Source organism: Dromaius novaehollandiae, chromosome 20 (genome assembly GCF_036370855.1).
Source record: "Dromaius novaehollandiae isolate bDroNov1 chromosome 20, bDroNov1.hap1, whole genome shotgun sequence".
NCBI lineage: Eukaryota > Metazoa > Chordata > Aves > Casuariiformes > Dromaiidae > Dromaius > Dromaius novaehollandiae.
In genome coordinates this window covers 7,745,496-7,763,987 of record NC_088117.1, presented here as the reverse complement: position 1 = coordinate 7,763,987, position 18,492 = coordinate 7,745,496, and the positions used below count along the sequence as shown (strand labels likewise).

At 41.7% G+C, this 18,492-nt stretch overlaps 2 protein-coding genes across 5 annotated transcripts in view; both read right to left on the bottom strand.

Annotated features, from left to right (window-relative positions):
• Positions 1–3,754, bottom strand: part of SPTAN1 (spectrin alpha, non-erythrocytic 1) — a 53,425-nt gene extending 49,671 nt beyond the window's left edge. For 3 of the 4 annotated variants that reach the window (XM_026110763.2, XM_064523724.1, XM_026110766.2), the window contains exon 1: positions 3,627–3,754. The gene's annotated coding sequence lies outside the window, so the exon portion shown is untranslated. Of the gene's footprint in view, positions 1–3,113; positions 3,264–3,626 lie in introns of those variants that run through there. The other variant, XM_064523723.1, reaches the window with a different exon arrangement.
• Positions 3,755–4,868: 1,114 nt separating this feature from the next.
• Positions 4,869–18,433, bottom strand: GLE1 (GLE1 RNA export mediator). Its single transcript, XM_026110812.2, has 16 exons — positions 18,270–18,433; positions 17,757–17,981; positions 16,625–16,750; positions 16,253–16,401; positions 15,846–15,906; positions 14,856–15,110; positions 13,864–14,092; positions 13,152–13,267; positions 12,027–12,096; positions 11,537–11,679; positions 10,470–10,660; positions 9,835–9,964; positions 9,413–9,517; positions 8,202–8,284; positions 7,955–8,018; positions 4,869–6,975 (listed from the first exon to the last, which is right to left on the bottom strand). The coding sequence occupies exons 1-16, from the start codon at positions 18,363–18,365 to the stop codon at positions 6,907–6,909; spliced, it is 2,112 nt and encodes a 703-aa protein (XP_025966597.2). The 5' UTR covers positions 18,366–18,433; the 3' UTR covers positions 4,869–6,906.
• Between the last annotated feature and the right edge of the window lie 59 nt (positions 18,434–18,492).

Below are 18,492 nucleotides of genomic sequence, written 5' to 3'. Positions count from 1 at the left end.
GCTTACAAATAATGCAATATTGTATAATTAACCCCAGCGCTTTCCGTTCCTACCATGTTATCTTTCACTGTAGTTTTAATTGTAGTACAGACATTTATATTACTATTATTTCAAAATAAAGTCTAGCTGCCTATATTACCCAACTAAAGTTTGATGCATCCATCCTATTTATTTTACCATTTTACCATCACTGAATGGAAAACTCTACAGATGCAGAAACAGGTACCCAAATTTGAATGTATAATGTTCTACAGTGTAAGCTGTATTGCGGTCAATTTTGAGAAGCTAAAACTAAGAGGATATCGCTCAAGAACTCTTTAAAGCAAAAAATCTCTTAGAAAAATCAGTCCACATCAACAGCTGATCATAGCGAACTATAACTACTACAAAACGCTCACACATCATGCATCACAGAAAGAAATTAGGAAATCTGAAGTATTAGAGGAAAGCCAGGTCAGAATCAGCACTGTAGTACAAATAAAGCATCTACTATATTTTTGTGCCCTATATAGTTCAAATTCTCAAATGAATGTTTCTTTGTTACAAATAGGTCACTGCAATAAAGGCAGGCAAATAAAATAAGCTACGACACTTCATGCATTATGTAAAATACCTGGACTTTGACTTTACGAAACGATGACAACATGATGAAGGAATGTAGAGTCTAAAAGGGAGGGGGAAATCAAGATAACGTTCAGCTAACTACTAGGTAAGGACACTGTTTAGTTTTTTTTTTCCTCCTCTCCAAAATACATATTCAATCACAGCACACACTTCATACCTTCCTTTTGGTTCCTCGCCACATATAACGATTTGGAGTTACTGTTACACAAGCTATTGCGAGCGGCAGACTTCCCCATGCAAAAAGGTTAAATTATCAGCAGTAAAACTTAATTAAAACTGACATTGGTATGTACTGCCCTTTCCAGTTAATTTTAAAAAATGCTATCGTAATCTGAAGGTCAAAACGAAAAGTAAAGTTATCTGGACTTGGCAAATGACGCTTCTGGTTACAGAGTAATAAAACAGGGTGGCTTAATTTAAAGATACAAACAAATTTAATGAGCAAGTTTTAAATATAAATATCTACAAAGATGTTCACATTCAATTATCATGTTAAAAAAGGACAAGCAGCAATTGTGACAGAAATATTTTTCTGAGATGGATCATTATGTAGCTGGCAACAGCCAAGTAGATCTAACCCACTGAATTTTTAGATGAAAAATTCCTTGCATCCCTAACTGCATTTTCCCCATGAGTACACTGCAATTCCTGAAACAGTTTGTGGGCAACTGCAGTTGCGTGTCTTTGTGCTTGCTGAAGCTGGTGCATATCTATCGTGGTATTTGCATAGCTTAATGTGGATCAGTTGCAGCAGCGAGAAGGCAGCTTGCTACTTTATTTGATCCATGGTCAGCAACGGGAGCACATTGCTGGACTACCCTTGGCAATCACCATCGACAGCATCTGCAGTCTGCTCCACCCCATTTTTCTGCTGCCTACACTCCAGGGACAAATGGAAAAAACAAACTCCTACGCTATACTACCATGCAGAGGAGATGAGGGAGAAATTCGTATTATTTCCCCCAATATAGGGGAAGCAACTGCTTCCCCCAAAATGCAACGTATTTATGAATAAAACAATTACAACCATATAAATACATTAAAATGGTAAAATTAAGGCAACAAAGAGACTAAGTTATTTACATTGAATTACTATGGTCAGTTATAAATGTAATAGTTGAGAATTAGGAATTTTACACCAAGAGGCATCATCCTCTCCTAAAGGGTTTAAGCCTTCTCCTACCTTTCTTGTATGCAGGGGAAAACTGTAAATAAGGCTTTAAGGACACTCTCTGACATTCTAGAACTTGGTTATTGTTGCTACCCATTTTTTTTAAAACAAACATAAATATGTTTGCTTAAACTCACCAATCATGGAGCTCACAGAAGCACAGCATCCAAATTTGATTAAAAAAAACAAAAAGAAATAGCCCACCAAACTTCAATGTGACCTATCCAGATGTACAATTTCTTTTCCAACAGGAAGGGAAATAAATCACTTCACATGAACAATGTAACCTGCTACCCTGTTTCAAGTATTTCATACAGCTTAATGATTCCATTACTGCAGTTATGGATCCTGCACACAATGCAGCAGAAAGCTTCCCATTTTCAACCTCTTTCTTCATTATTTTCTATATACGATTTGTAAGTAATGACAAATGAAGTTTTCATGGAAAAACTGATATGCTAATAGCATTTAAATGCATAAAGGCACACAAAGCGATTTAATATTTGTTTTGAACGAATCTGAAAGCCCGACCAAGGCCTTTTAGAGAAGGCAGTCATCAGAATCTTCTGGCACCTCGCTGAAAACAAAAAGCTTAACAAAAATTTTCCCAGAAAGATACAGAACCATTTCAGGCTGCTTTTTCCTAACACGTTCATTCGCCATCTCCAGACAACCGCTGTTCAGAACCTGTTTAAATATGTATGAGAGACTGCTCAACAGTCACGTACGTTTTAAAGACTGGAAAACGCAGCTATTTTATCAGAAAACAGCTACTAAAAATCCTGAACTGGGAACACAGACCAGCCGAAAAATGTACAGTGATAATGCTTGTGTTTTTCCTTAATATCAGGGCAAATGATCGCCGCATTGGTATGTGTTTATAACCTACCGACGTAGATTTATATCATTCTAACCAGGTTAAGTCCTAAGGAGGCAATAAATAAGAAAGATATGCGGCTGTCGTGTCTTTGATTTACGTTAAGAAGAAGAAAAGGCTCATCACCACAGGAGCAAACCGCTTCTCCCACGAAGGAGCCCAGCGCTTGCCCTATATACCGACATACATAGGCGAGAACTCAGGTCGGAGGGCTGATTTCGGGGTTTCTCGTCGATCTCCTCCCGCTGCGCCGGCCGGCGCCGGTGCGGGAGGTGTTTGCGCGCCTCCGCGGGGACAGGGCTCTGCATCCCCCCTCCTCCACCCGCCCCGCACACGCTCTGCCGCATCTCCTGACCTTGGGCAGGGCCGCGCTCGCGAAGGCGCCGGGAAGCCATTGCTGTGCAACGGGTCCCCGCCGCCGCCGCCCCGGGTATGTTTTACCTCAGGAGGGAGGCAGCGCCTCGCCTCGCCTCGCCGCCGGGGGAAAGGAGCGGACGGGCGAGGCGGGAGCCCGCGGCTCCTTCCGCGCGGCCGCAGCCCCGCTGTCACCGGCCGCCCGTCTGTGCCCTCCCCAGGGCGCTGAATGAAATTCCTGCCGCGGCCCCGAGCTGCCCAGGGCGGAGCCCGCCGCTCCCTGCCCGGCCGCCCCTCCCCCTCCCCCGGCAGAGACCCCGGGCGGCGCCGCGGAGGCCGCCCGCGATAAGAACCCCGCAGGCAGAAGCCGCGGCCGCCGGGGAAGGCGCGGGCGGGCGGCGCGGGGAGCCGCCGGGGCCGGACGGCCTCAACGCGGCGGCGCCCGCAGCCTCCGCTGAGGGAGCGCGCGCCTACACCTGTCTCCGCAGTGGCGGCGGAGGGGGCGGGGGGCCTCTATCTACCCGAGCGCGGCCGCATAAAGGCGAAGCGCGGCCCTCGGCCGCCCCCGAGCGCGGCGCCCCCCCGAGCCCGCCGCCTCACCGGGTCGGTGCGAAGGCTCGCGCCCCGCCAGCTCCGCGCCCTCCGCCCCTCCGATACGGACGCGGCGCGCCGCCTGCGCCGGCCTTTTTATAGTGTGGCCGGAGATGACGTCAGCGCCGCAGAACGGTCTCCACCCATCCACCCGAGCCCGGGAGCAGCCGCCTGCAGACGGAGCGAGCCGAAGAGTTCCGGAAAGAGCCGAGGGGTTCCGGAAAGAGCCGAGGGGCGGGACAGGGTGATGTAGGGTGAAGCCGGCGGGGAGCAAGGGGCGAGGGGAGGGGGGAACTTGCTGCAGCGAGGCTGGTGCACGGGTGGGGGGGGTGGGGGGCCTGGGGTGCCCCCTTGGCACATTCAAAAATTCAAGGCAGCACCTAGAAAATCATTTAAAATTAAAACTGCTTTCATGCTGCAGTGCAATTTTCCACCCCCCCCCCCTTTTTTTTCCCCTAGCTGGGTTCAGTTTTCTCACCTTGAAACATTTACTGATGGAGATGCAAAAGGCAGAGCTCTGGGTACCAATTTTAAAATCTGTACATAAAGCAGCAGCCTCACGACTTTTATATAAAGTGCATGTGAATATATACATACATCTATCTCAGGCAGGCTTTCTTTGTAAGCCAACATGCACTGTCCAAAAGACAAGCCTGGCAAGGACATAACATCAGAAGGGTGCAAACGCTTGTACCAGTCAAAAGAAGTCTATTTTTAAAAAGCCATTGTGTAAGTTCAAAAGAAAATAAGCCTTTAGCATAGAGGAGATGTTTAAAATAGGCAGCCCGAAGTAGGTTTACTCTAATCTCTCTCTAAAATGTTTTTAAAGGCTGGGTACGACAGCTGAAATAATACCTTCGTGGGACTGACACAGCGAGGGGGTTTTAGTGATTTTTAAGTTAATAACACTTCTTTTATTCAAGTACTTAAATGGAAGAAACACACTTCCACTGCCATTGCATCAGAACCTGTAGGACTGCCTGGGACTATTGTCTCCAAGGAGGAGTATGAGTCACAGCCATTTTAATGCATCTGGTCCCGAACACAGTTTTTTCACATCCAAGATGCTCCCACTTGTCATATTTGAAATGAATCTGCCTATGAAAATAGATCATTTTAATACATGCACGATAAGACCCCGTTTGCGCTGCATCTTCATAATGCAAAATGGCTAATGTTCAAAACAACCAAAGTGACAAAAGCAGTAATACGAGTCAACCGTCAGTTCAAGCAGCAGATACAACTTTAAGCTACATCTAAAAATATTTTTATTACGATCTTTTTGCAACTGCATTCATTATTCAATTGAAAATTCTGATTAAAGTTGAAACAATGTATCGGCATCCCTTACAGAGGCAGAGAAGGATACTACGCTTAAGTTACAAAAATATATACTTACATTCCCCCCAAAATGTAAAAAGCCTCACATAGCTATAAGCCTGAAAAAAGAAAGCTCTTGTATATGATCAGATCACATTCCTTGCGTTTTGGAACAGGCAGATAATTGTTTATAGCAGACAGCACCAATTACTATCTTGGTTCAGTAAGTCTCCAACAAAATTGTGGATATGCAAGATGTAATTAAGACATCTCAGCTCAGTATAAAAAAAGCTGCAGATTTTCAAAGCTATTAACAGAAGTTGTACTATTGAACACAATTATCTGGCAAAAGAATCACGGAAGGAGTTTTCCAGCATCCTAGAACAATCAGCAATAATGCTCGTCTAATGAATTCCAGAGTCAGTTTACAAAATACATAAATTACTATGAATTTAATGTATTTACCATACAATTTTAAATCTGAGCAACTTCCTACAGTTTAAGGTTTTAAAGGTATGAATTCTTAAGTACATGTGTCATAAGCTTTTCTCAGAGACTCCAAAGTCTATATAAAAAGTGAAATCAGATTCTCACCTGGCCCACAATTTCTACAACTTCAAATTGTAAAGTCTCTAGTACTAACAAAATTGATCTGGTTAAAAAAAAAACAGCAAAGATAATTCTGACTCGCAAGAGTGTTTTGCAAAAAACAGGCATTGACTTCTATAACTTGGAAGTAAATTTTCACATCTTGGAGGCCATCAAAATAGTTCAAGAGCAGTGCATCCACAAATTAAACACAAATCTCCCTCCACTCTGTTCCCTCTAATACCCATTTTCTGTATTCACCAGGGAGCCACAGATTTTCTTGACCTCCATCTTTAATAGCTACAGAAAAACAAACTGCATCAGCTTCAGGTTAAAAATCAAACTTTAAATTAATTTAAACATATTTCTAGAATGAACTATTCTCAGAATAATTCACCATTGGTACAAACGTATTACAGTACTTGATACATAAAATGCCATAACATTGGTAAGGAAGAAATCCATTTACACAAGAAAGCCCTTATAAAACTATTAAGTACTTCACCTCAGGCAACCCAGACATACAATTTCCACTTCAAACAACGGCAGAACATCAGCAATGTAGAAAATGACAGAATGAACGCAGTTTCCCCACTTTTTTTTTAATAAAATGGATTATAAGCTTCCATCTATGCGATGGATAACACACACAGAATTTCTGTAATTTCAGGAACTCTGCTCTTCCCCCATAAAATTATTATACATGCAAAACTTTTTAAAATAGGGCACCTAGCTCTCTTAAATTAAGTATATTGCCTCTTGGAGCAAAGTTACATTCAACAGAGGTGAAAGTCAACACTGCTAGGCCAAATACCTTTACCAATCTCTGCAGCTTTAAGATGTTGTTGCAACATATACTTCTGCACAGGATGTCAACATAATTAAAACTGAATTATAAAAACTAAACATATTAAATACAAAAATAAAGTTTTACCAGTAAGTTTCTGAACTGATTACTATCTTAAGACTTCATAAGGCCTTGAGGTATTTCCACTTCCATGAACAGAATAGCACTGAGCAAAATTTCAATCCAAGAGAGTCTTTAAACTCTGAAGCTCTACAGAGAAGGTAATATAATACTATATTTAAAATATCTTCCACATGTTTAAACATATGAAGGAAGAATCTTCTATTTTCCATAATTTACTGTACAAAAACTTATAAAAATCCAAAGCAAAGGATAACTTCCAATTATTTTCAACAAATTAAAAGAGTTACTGGTGTTCTGCCCAATCTTAAAACTTGACGAAATAAACATTAACACATTGAATATACTCTCACCTTCCCTCTAAATACACATAATTTTATTTTGCCCCTACATGTAAACAGGAAGCCAGGTCTGAAAGTGCCGACATCCTGGGAGGAAGAAACATGAACTGATTTACGACCTCCAAAAGGAAGGATGCAGAGAGCCCTTTGGTAACGGAATTTCCTTCTGCTGTAGACATTTCTGGTGAAGACAGGGACAGAAAAAACAACGGAAAAGAAACGTGTCTTAGAACTAGCATTAGCGATTTCAAACAATATGAAAAAGTTATCCTAGAAATCTCTGTACCCACCAACGTGGAAAGAGTGAACCCAAGTATACAGGAATTTTTTTCATTCTTAAATATTTTTCAGAGGAAGAGCAAAATGCATGGTATTAATCAAGTCTGTCTGCCTGAAACTTATCATTGACTGAAAGAATTTGAAAAAGGAATTAGATCAATGTGTTGTCAAACAAAAAAAGCATTTTAAACAGAAATGTGAAACTTCGAGATGAAGAGGGGAAATACATATAGAATAACCTAAATTCCAATTGTTTTATAGTTTACCATTTCTTCTCAGGAGCTTTAACAGTTCTTCTGCAAACATGTGAAATATTGCTAGTAAAACATATTAAAACTCATTGTAAAATGAAAGTACAAACTCTGAAGCTATCGTATTTTAATATCACAATTTAAGTCAACATTTGCAAAGCAATTTAAATAATTGAAGTATTTTATGGCTTTGTAAACTTTCTTTAAAGAGCAACCTACGCAGAATACAGCGCTAAATAGAGGCCACAAAGAGCAGTTCAAAACGCCTGCTTCCTTGTATGCCTAACCAGAACAACAGCCCAAAAACAAGCATCGTTTTCTGAGGCAAATGAGCTGCTACAGAAATGACTCAGCAGAACCCTTCTCCACCTTTACGTCTCCTCTCACTGCAACCAGTTTTCACCGAGAAAATTACACATGAGGTAGGAAAGAAAGGAGATGCTGGATATCATAACTACCATCGAGATTAAGTGAACTCGATAACCAAAAAGTCATAAAGAAAACAACTTACATCACAGCCACGGGTCTGGACTGTCAGGTATGCTGCAAGCAGCACCTCATTATCGAAATGCTGCATATACCAAACGGAGGAAAAAAGAAAAGCTTGGAAGACTGAAGAAATTGCTTTACCTCCAAGAACTGCTTGAAACGCATTAAAGAGCCCATTTGTCCAGAGCTGGTAATTGCTTCAATCCTGCAAAAAGATCAGCATGTTCCAAAAGGTACTTAGAAACTTGGGTTTGATTTACAAGGGGGGGGGGGGCAGGAGAGGAGAAGAAAATGGCAGAGGCAGGGGAAGGCAGAACAGTCATTTAAGAGCAAACACTCCCAATAAGAAAAAACATATTATTCACTTTCCTAACAACAGATATCATACCTTGGGAAATAGTCTTCTCGGATAAGCAACATCATTTTCCAGAACTGGACCTGATACTGTTTCATGAGGGCGTTGCCACACACCTATGGTACAGAAATCCACAAAGACCAGATTCCAGAACTGGCTCTCAGACTAGCATGACAACTTCAACGAACCTGTGCAATATCAGCCACTTAGGTTTTAAAACGTCTGGATAAAATACTAAAAAAATACACCTATACCTACCATAAAGCAAGCAAAGCCTGTAAATTATTAACACAATCACTTGTCTTCTTATTGACCTTGTGGAGGTCATTGACACCAATTTTACCTTATTTTTCCTCTCACTCCAGTCTCCCTTCAAAAATAACAGCCTTCCTTAATGCCATTTGCTAGCACATACTGTGGTCATTTCCTCGTCTTGATTACTGCAGTAGGGATTCATCAGCTTTCTCCATGCAGTCAATTTAGAGGAAAATTTACAACTTCAGTTTAGACTACCTCAAACTTCACCACTACTGGCTGAATCCTTACGCTGTATTTCACTTTTTACTTTACTTTTTCATTTCTTCTTCTAAAATTCTTCAGAAGACATTTGATAAGCACAGAAGTTGCTTGTATTTGACAATGTTTCTCTTCCCTGACTTCAGCCTTCAACTTTGGCTCTTATTTAACATAGCCCTATATCCTAGAATGCAGATTGAGATGTATCAAGCTCTGTCCCTTCCAACATGAAAAAATTCCTCCTGTTTTATCAAGTAATTCAGGTGGAAAGGCCTCAGGATCTAGTGTTCTGCACTGCATTGTACAAACTGATTCCCAGTGATTAGCAGACTCACAGGACTGTGTAACTAAAATACCAATAACCTTACACAGGAACAAATAGAACAACAGAAGTTGCACATGCTCTGAGTAAACTTCATTTTTTTTAAATCATTCAGCTCCAAAGCTGTAATTGGAAGAACCTGAAAATATTTATATTCCTTTGTGAAGAGATATGGACAAGAAACCACTGCTAAAAATTATAACGAATCTCGCCTCAGTCAGCAACCTCATCAGACACCAAAATATCACCAACTGGGACCCCTTTAACCACCAGTAATCTACTTTATTATCTTGTCACAGGAAACAAGCAAGACTTTCCTCCTCCCTCCTGCCCCTGCTTGTTTGCTTATGTACACTTTTCAGTGTTCTGCTGCTGCTAAGCAAACTCATGCTAGGACATCATTTACCTCCAGAAAATCAAAAAGAAGTGTAGCTGTCACATCTGCCAGAGGCTCCATATTCAACATCTGAGCAAGCCAGCGCCATCCATGGTTCAGCCCGTGAGGATGGGTCTATAAAGCCACAAAAACCTATCACTTGTTTTGTAATTTGCAAAATGCTGCTATCAAAACAGAAATTTTCCAGTTTACTTTCTCCTTTATGAAGTTATTTTACAATAGCCTTATATAAAACTTGGTTGTTATGAAAATATTAAGGAAGTAAGTAAAGGGCTACACTACAAATTAGTTTGCTTTTGCACTGCTTTATTGATTGTGGTTATGATCACCTCCCTTCAAATACATTGTCAGCTGGTTTAAGTTTATCACACTTCAACTGCAAATCATGTTTACAATACATTTAATAGTAATGAAGCCACACACACACATACCCCTTGTCTGTTTCCATAAGGCCACCGGAGTTGAATGATAGCGGCATAAAGACGAATCATTCCTGACATCCGTTTAAGGAAATTATCTTGCTGTTCTATCTTAGAATCCTTAACTTGATATCCAAGCATCCTAAGTATGAAAAAATGTCCCAGTATTAGTAGAGCAAAACATATTCCCTTGTGTCCCTGAAGTTCTCAGCTTACATTAAGTCAATCATACTGAGAATAAGAATTCTCCAGAACTATGCAAGAATTATTGCAAAGGCTGATCATTACACTCTGGATCATACATTCCACTATTTTATACCACATCAGAATCTTCAGATTCTGTACTGGATACTTCAACTTGAATCAAGCTGTTTCTATGGGTATCAACTGTTCTTTGAGAAGGACAAGCAAGAAGAAACAAAAGAGCATCCATTACCCCTAAAAATACTTCCATAGCTGAAGGACACAGCATCCTCCAAGGGTGCAGGGTCAGGGGAGCTGCACACTTGTGAGTGAACCTCCAGAGTCTATGCCAGCATGTCACTGTGCCTAAGTAATTAAAGATGGGGAAAAGTGGAGTTCACTCACGAGAAGACAGTCTTTGCCCTTGCAGAGTTCATGCTGAAGGACTCTGTTAATAGAGTTACCTCTGATACTCTTCCAAAGGAGTCCCATCTTTGAATGCAGGGTAAAATGGCACAGAGTAAGGGCACTTTTTGTGCAGATGAGCTAAAATGAGGTCTCCGACTCGAGGGTGTATTTCCCAGATTCCTGAAGCCACCACAGCAATTGGGAAAGCTGCCTCGTGGTGAGAAGCTACTTCTTCCTCTCCTTGATTCTGGGGAAGGGGAGAGGGAAAAGTCAGTCCCCACCCCTTCAAGCCATTTCTCAGACAACTATTTCTTTTTTATTTATTTTGCATTTAGCCTCTACTAAAGGCTCCGTGACTATGTAGCCACCCACAGAAAGGCTGACAAGGCCTATGTCCTCAGCTTCCGCAGAGAAGGATGCCAATAAACTTCTGCTCAGGTCACAAAAAAAGGGAGTTAGCAACTACAGGCACAAGGTATGAGGCTCCACAGATCTCTTCACTCCAAACAATCATTTTCAAATGTTTACAAATCAGTCCCATTTTTACTCCATGGGCTAGTTTTTGCATATATTTTGTCAGTGCAGGAACAAAAGTAAGTCTCAAACAATCCAAATTTGGCAAAAATAACAGAAAAAATACTGCCAACTTCAACAAGCAACTTCAAACAATGTCACTTTCTTTTTTGGGAGGTGCTAACAGGGACAGAAGCTTGCCTGTTGGAGCTTAGCAGTGCTTTTTTTTTTTTTCCTCCCCAATATGTAAGGTTTTGAGCACACGTATGATTTTGTGCTAGATCATAAGTTAACTATCAATCTGTTTTCTACTAACGATGTACCAAACTATTTAAGAATATGTAACATATAACCCTGGAATTTAGAATAGTTCTGCCTCCTAGAAAAGATGAAACAGCATGGGAAGTCGGGTAGAGAAGGGAAAGAGAAAAAGGTTCTTTAATCTCTTTATCCAAAAAGCACTTCCTCTAATCAATACGAGCATTAACACTTAACACGTGCAAGCTAAACTCCTATTAATTTTGTTCTTAGTAGTAAGAGACAGGACAATATTCAAAAGAAAAGAGTACTAGCTACCTACACCACCTCAATAAGGAGAGCAATTACTCACCACAAATTTCTCCGCAAGTTTGTAATAAACAAAATCCAGACCCTGTGGATGCTGAGTCACTGATACAGTTCGCCCTCCACTCTGAACAGACTTTCCAGAGAGCAGGTTATTGATCTTGTCAAATATTTCTCTTAGTTGAGAGCCTGTGAATACATCAAAAATGCATAGACACAGAAGATTAGGAAACAGCTGACGAGCCTTAGGCAGACCACATCAGCTTCACAAAAACTAGACCAGCATCCTGAAGGGCAAGGCACCTCAGACAGCTTGCTTGCTACATCTGATTAAAGAAACTGAATCATGATGAAGCAAGATGCCTCTAAGGGAGGCAACAGACCTTCAAAACATAAGCAAACATTATGCTGCAAAGGCTTGAACTGTAGGTATACTAGCTTTCTGGTGTAGGTGTAATACAGAAATAATTGGCTACATTGGGTCCAGTACAGGAAACTGCATCTCAGATGGATTCCATTCTTGGTGTTTTCCTGACCTGCTATGCTAGAGATCTGGCTCACAGGGATCGTAGCTGCTTTCTGCAAGTCCATTTTAATCTTCTTCACCTGCAGAAGAACATAAAATACTATTGAAAACTTTACAGACAAGAGAATTCATCAAGAGGCAGGTTTTCATAGGGATGATACATGCCTTATGGGCCAAATTCTCAAAGGAAGAATTCAGTCCTAAATCCTGCCTGATCTGTAGAGGAATTAAACCCACTCAAAATACTACGCAGCCTATTCCCCACAGAGCCGAGGTCAAGATGTTCATCTCTGGAATAGCTAAGATTTAATTTAACATTTATTTGTACCTTGAAGACCTGCAACATAATGAATACAAAACCCTCATGGAGACAAGATACCAGGTTCTTGTACACACAATTTTTAAGAGCTAAAGAAGCCTCCAAAAGGACAAAAAGAGACAAGTAGTTTAGTCTTGCCTCAAGGAAGACCTACTGGATTTTCAAACATATGTGATGTACTGGGAAGGGAAGATTGAATGAACAGTATCTAATAGGTTTTGTTTCATTTGCATTCTGAATAGATGTTCAAGTCTTCAATGAATACGGATTATTCTGCTGTGGAACATATAGTAAATGAATATAACTAAGAAATATTAGGAAACAATAAGATACAATGAAAGTTCAGAACCCACTGTTTAACATTTTTCTGTCTAAAGGTTTTAGTAACATTAAGATACAAAGGACTCAGTAAACCAACTTGACAAAAAAATTCCCACAAAGAATGAATTATAAATGAAAATGAGAAACAGAAGAGTTCTGAAAAGTATTCCACTAGAGGTAGCACGCACCATTGCTTGTTAAGACTCTAGAGCAGCCTAACAACATTACTTGCCTTCTACAGTTTCAAACTGCATAACCCCCAAAACAGGCTAGAATTCTGCTCAAAAGCACCTTTTGGAAAGTCTGCTCACCCACTTGAAGAAACTGATTTTTCCAACAGACAATTAAAACATTACTCCAACAGTTTGGATGAGCAGACTTTTAATAGAGGCTGCTGAGTCAGAATTTTTGTCTTTCTGTTTTTAATGAAACCTGCCCTACTTCCACTGGAAATGAATATAACCACTCTTCAACAGGATTATCATTTGTTCATACCTCATTATTGTCTTTGCAGTTGCTGATTGCACTGAAGGAAGCAATGCACTGGTCAGCAGCATCTTGAAGCTGCTGGTACCACTGCATGGTACTTTCTTCTGCTTTAACTTGAAGTCCTAGTATTGAAAAAGAAATGGCAGAAAACTAAGAAAGCCCCAGAACACTACAAAACCTAAAAGCAAACTTAGAAAAGTTACAAAGAAACAATAGCTACAAGCATTTGTTTTCCTCCAGAATTCAGTTTAGAAAGATATGGTTATAAATTAACTACAACTTTGCAAATTATACAGGGGTCCCTGTTTTTCAGCCTAGTAGCTTACATATGTAGAATTTCTGTACTTCAATTATGACCAAAAAGGAAGCTATTTCAGTGATCTGTCCCTGTATGTTTGTGGTACCATGGATCCATCTACACTTGTAAGAAGCCACACTGTTATTCTCTAGTATTCTACTACACTGCATACTGTCTAGGAAGAGCAGGTTTTGCTCCAGTTAACATAGTCAGTTTATGCTGTATCAGTTTCCTTGCTGAATTTCGCTGCCAGCAGTCCCATACCCATTTTGCTAGTTGTGCTAAAAAAGTGAAGGTTACCAGAAGGTATGTCATCACAACAGTAAGATGATGAAGTAGTAGTTAGCCTAACAGCAAAACAGTGTGTAATAAGGAAGGAATAGAAAGGAAAGAAAAGGAAAAAAGGAGACCTTCACCAACCTTCCCTCTGCTGCTTTCCCCCTGAATGCTGTGCAGGGGCAGGAGTCTGAGCTGTCATCTGCTCTTTTTTCAGTAACTCTTTCTGCTTCTCTCTTTCCTCCTCTTCATCTTTCCTCTTTTTTTCTTCCACAGCAGCAGCAATTTCTTGCTGCATGCTGGATATCAACCCTCGCATTTCCTGCAGTGCTCGTTCAGTATTGGCCACATCTGCTTGAGTAGGGAAGCCTCTCTATCAAGAAATAAAAAAAGCAATACAACATCAATCTTTAGCCCTACTACACATAGACCAAGAGTGAGAGCAAGGAGCTTTTAAAGCATTAGCCTTTAGGTAGTCCAGGAACCAATTATACATTTTATCCCCTTTGGTGAAAAGACCTTTTTTCTCATTTATTTGTATACAAGAATAATCATAATAGGCTCTTAGTCCATGGCTAGTCCTCACAAGATTTAGGACAACAAAAATGAGCAGCACCCTTTCAGATATATAATGGAACCCCAATGCAAAGTCCAGACTGCTTCCTCTGCAGGAAGACAGCTGTGACACACTGGAACAGATTAGCCTTATTATAGTGTTTAAGTTCTGTGCTCCACTTTTACATAGAGAAAAATTTTCAAGGAAACCTAGGTACTGGAAAAAGCTTGCAAGTACAGGAGTGTCACAGTGCATTCAGTACTCCTCTTGAACAAATTACAAATCACTCCAATTCCATGGCTGTCCCCAAACAGAACTCTACAGCATCAATAGTTTACAGTATTCTAATATTCAGTCTTCCTCCTGTTGAAATCCTCATGTATTTTTATAAGCCATTTTCAACGGAACAGCTAGAGTGCAATGGAAAAGAATTCTCCTTTGAAAATAGCTCCTTTACAGGAAGCACATCTAAAAACTTTTCTGTGACAACTTCTTATTTAATGGCCTCATAACAAGATACCTTTGAAGACAACTCCAGGAAGCTTTAAAAAGCAATGACAAACTTAAAATCAGCCCCCACCTCACTAGTGGTGCGGATGAGTCCTGACACCAGCCCACAGATCTGGTTGCCACGATTACTGTACACAGAAAGATCGATTCTTGGCAGGTCCTTGTGTCTATAATTGGGATCAATCTGCTGGTTAAGCTGCAGCACCTCCTCCTGGATAGAATAAAGCCGACGCAATCTCTCCTGGCCTTCTTCCTTACGCAAACGCTCCAGCTCCTCCTGACGCTGCCTCTGCTGCTCTGCCTCGCGTAGTTTTAGGTTTAATACCTGGGGAGAGAAAGACACAACAGAAACAAAGTAATTAAATAACTCCAGCTTTACGGTTCTCTCCTGCTTCCATGAAGAGAAGCTGCATATAGGAAAAAAAAATAGTAATCTTTTCATCAGTCCTGGTTTGAATTCCCAGCACAGAAGTACTAGAGAGCCTGCAACAGTATGATTGACAAGTTTTGCTGCCTATAGCATCCATGGAGCCACAGAGCAGGAGAAAAACAGCTTCAGAGGAAATCTTAGACTGTTTGTGTGCTAGAAGCCAGGATAATACAAAACACAAAAGTATTTTCAAGTTCTCTCAAAGAAAGCAGCAGACGAAGCTGTAAGGATATGCGCAAGAACATCAAAATGCTCTATTTATATAAGAGAGAAAAGACTCTATCACTACAGAAGTAGTAAACCAACCTCTAAAGAATAAAGCCTTATCCTTTAAAGAAAATGTCTTGACTGGTCATACATTGAGAGCAAAGCCCCAGTTCAAGCGCGAACATCAGCAAACTTTAAACGGAACTGTTAGTTCACAGATAAAGGCTCCACTGCTGTGCTCCTGCAATGCATGTGCCTTTACTGTACTTCCACAGTGACGCAGCAGGTGCCTAGGGCAGCACCAGAAAATACATTCGCACTCCAGGAATGTTAGATATACAGATGTATAAATCAATTAGTCTTTCTAGTTCCCACCGAGCAGTCGCCCTCTCTTATGAGAGAAAACTCTTACAAGTCTCAGACCTTTGCTCTGTGTCGATGTTCTTCTTTCAACTTCTCTTGCTGTCCCTGAGCTTCCTTGGAGCTAAAATACACATAAAGACAGAAAACAATTATTATATTCCAGACATGAAGAAAACAAAATACAAACACATGCAAGCTACTTTTAAGCTAAGCTAAAGGAACGTTAACTGTCAGATAAATACAATCTTCCTCTAACCATTGAAACCTCAGAAGTAGCCAGAGATCTACTCCAAAAGGCTAACAGTAACAGGATAGTTAACGTAACAAAAACAGCAGATGAGATTTTTGAGCATCCGTGACTGGGGTAGATTGTCAGGCCAAAGAATTAACCCTCACTTTGATTAAACTCTGAAAACAAGAGTCAGCTATAACATTTTAAGTACACCACATATTAGAGCTAATCTCACCTCTTCTCCATTACCTCCCGCAGATCTTGGAATTCCTGATGCTGCTTTAGCTCCTTCAGTTCATCAAAGCGCTTCAGTTGTTCACTTGCCAGGTCGTACACTGCCCTCACCATCTGCTCTTGCTGCTCCTGACGCTGCCTTAGCCCCTCCTGTAGATTGCAAAAATACCAGAAGCGACAATGTAGTAATCACTGGGATTTGCACAGAAGGAAATGCAAATAAAATAGCCCAAAGTGGGCCACCATAGCCCAGTTGTGGCTATCCTAAACCACAGAGAATAAACAACCGTCCTGCCACTTCTACCAGAACATTGCTACGTTTCATTATATAGCTCTCCTATGATTCACACGCTCCCTCACCCATTTTTCTTACCTTTCCTTTCAACCTGTGCATCTCTTCATACATCCGAATGTAGCCTTCAACTTCTGTAACTTTAGACGGCAGAATGTTTGGAAAGACTTCTTGGTCCGTTTCGAACAGACTGAGATCTTCATTTCCCTGCACAGTCAGTGTATGAGCAAAATCAGTGACTGAATATAATACCAGAAACTTATGAAACCAGGTAAATCAAGTCTCTTAAACTGCACATCATTTACAGAGAAACAGACAAAAAAGTCAACCACCACACAACTCTTTAGAGCAGTCATACACCCCATCAGTGTAGTCTCCAAATTTTGAGCATCCTCAAAGGGACACCAAGAGCCTATGGGGCATTCACAAAGGCAGCTGTAAGGTAGAGAGGCCAGACTTCCCAGGTTCCCTGTGAAGTCAATGAGGGTGTTATGCTGAAGGAAGCCAAGAGAGGTTTCTACTTTTAATTTATTGTTTAGGAAGAGTCTTCAGCCTCTCTGTCATAACTTTTATCATATCCTGCTGCCTCATTAAGATGCTTTCCTCACAAGACATTTCATAAGTCCAAATGGGGCCAAAAGGATACCAAACTTTGCTGTTTAAGCTCAATACCACTGTTATGTAATTAAGCCATCATTTAATACATAGCAAAATACGTGTTTCCTTGTCAGGTGCTTCATCAACCTCATTATACTCAAAACTGAACTGCTCACTGTCCAATTTCCTTCCATTTTGCCTTACAAAAGAAAGTTATAACACATCTAAATCATTAAAAGACTCCAGAGAATAGGCAGAAGAGAACCCAAGGGGTACTCAAAGACTTTCTCAACAGGCCTGACCGTACTCTGCAGCCTTATTCTTCCATATGGATGAAGCCCATGCTAATAAGCCATATAGCTACACTGTTCCAACTAAGTTTTTCTTAGTTACCATGAAAAAGAGTTTCCTTTTGGCCTACTGTGAAGCACTACTATACCAAGATCTTACTATTTCCAATTTTATTGTCTCCCGGCTAAGCTAAAAAAAGCCAAAGCTGAGGACGTTTTCCCCACAAACAAACTAACAGACCACCAAACAATCAAGACACTTCACAGCAACAAGCTGGTGTAGTTTTTGCTACAGCTGCTCACATCTGGGCTAGTCAGACAGCTACCTTTACTCCACTTGGCATCGCAGAGGGAAGCGGTGAAAAGCCCTGCTGGCTGGCAGGAGAAACGGCCTTCTCAAGAGAAGACCGGCCTGAGCGGGGAGTGGACTCTTTGGGTGTTGAACTTCTGGAGGGTGCCGCTTCTTGGGCTGACTGCCCCACCACTCTGTCCAGGACCCAGCCGGAGTAAGCAGACAGCATCAGCGGAGCCATGCATCCTTCCAAAATATCCTAAGGGAGAGAACGGTCCCCGTAAACACGCGAAGCACCAGGAAAGCAACGAGGCATTAACAGCTCGATAAACAAGCAGGTACTGGAAACGTTTGCACAGGTCACTAGGTGCTTTATAACCCCAGCTCAAGCACCTCGCCCGCCTTTTTCTTTTGCAGCTTCTTCCAGCTCCACGGGGCGGCGGGGCCCCGCTCCTGCGACCCCCCGACCAAACCCGGCGCTATTTTACCAGCGCGAAAGAGCCGGGAACCGGCGACGCCGAGCCGCCCGCCGGCAGCGAGCCCTCACCTCGTCGTGCAGCCAGTGGCGGCAGTAGCTCAGCTGGCCCTTGCTGGAGGTGCGCAGGGCCGCCAGGGTCTCCCAGCGGAGCCGCCGCGGCTGCATGGCTGCGCGCTCCCCCCGGCAACGGCCGCGCCACACTGCGCGAGCGCCTCGCCCCGCCCTTCCGCTTCCGGGGCACCGCCAGGCGCTTCCCGCCTTCGGCAGCCAGGGGAGGCCCCTCCCCCCGACG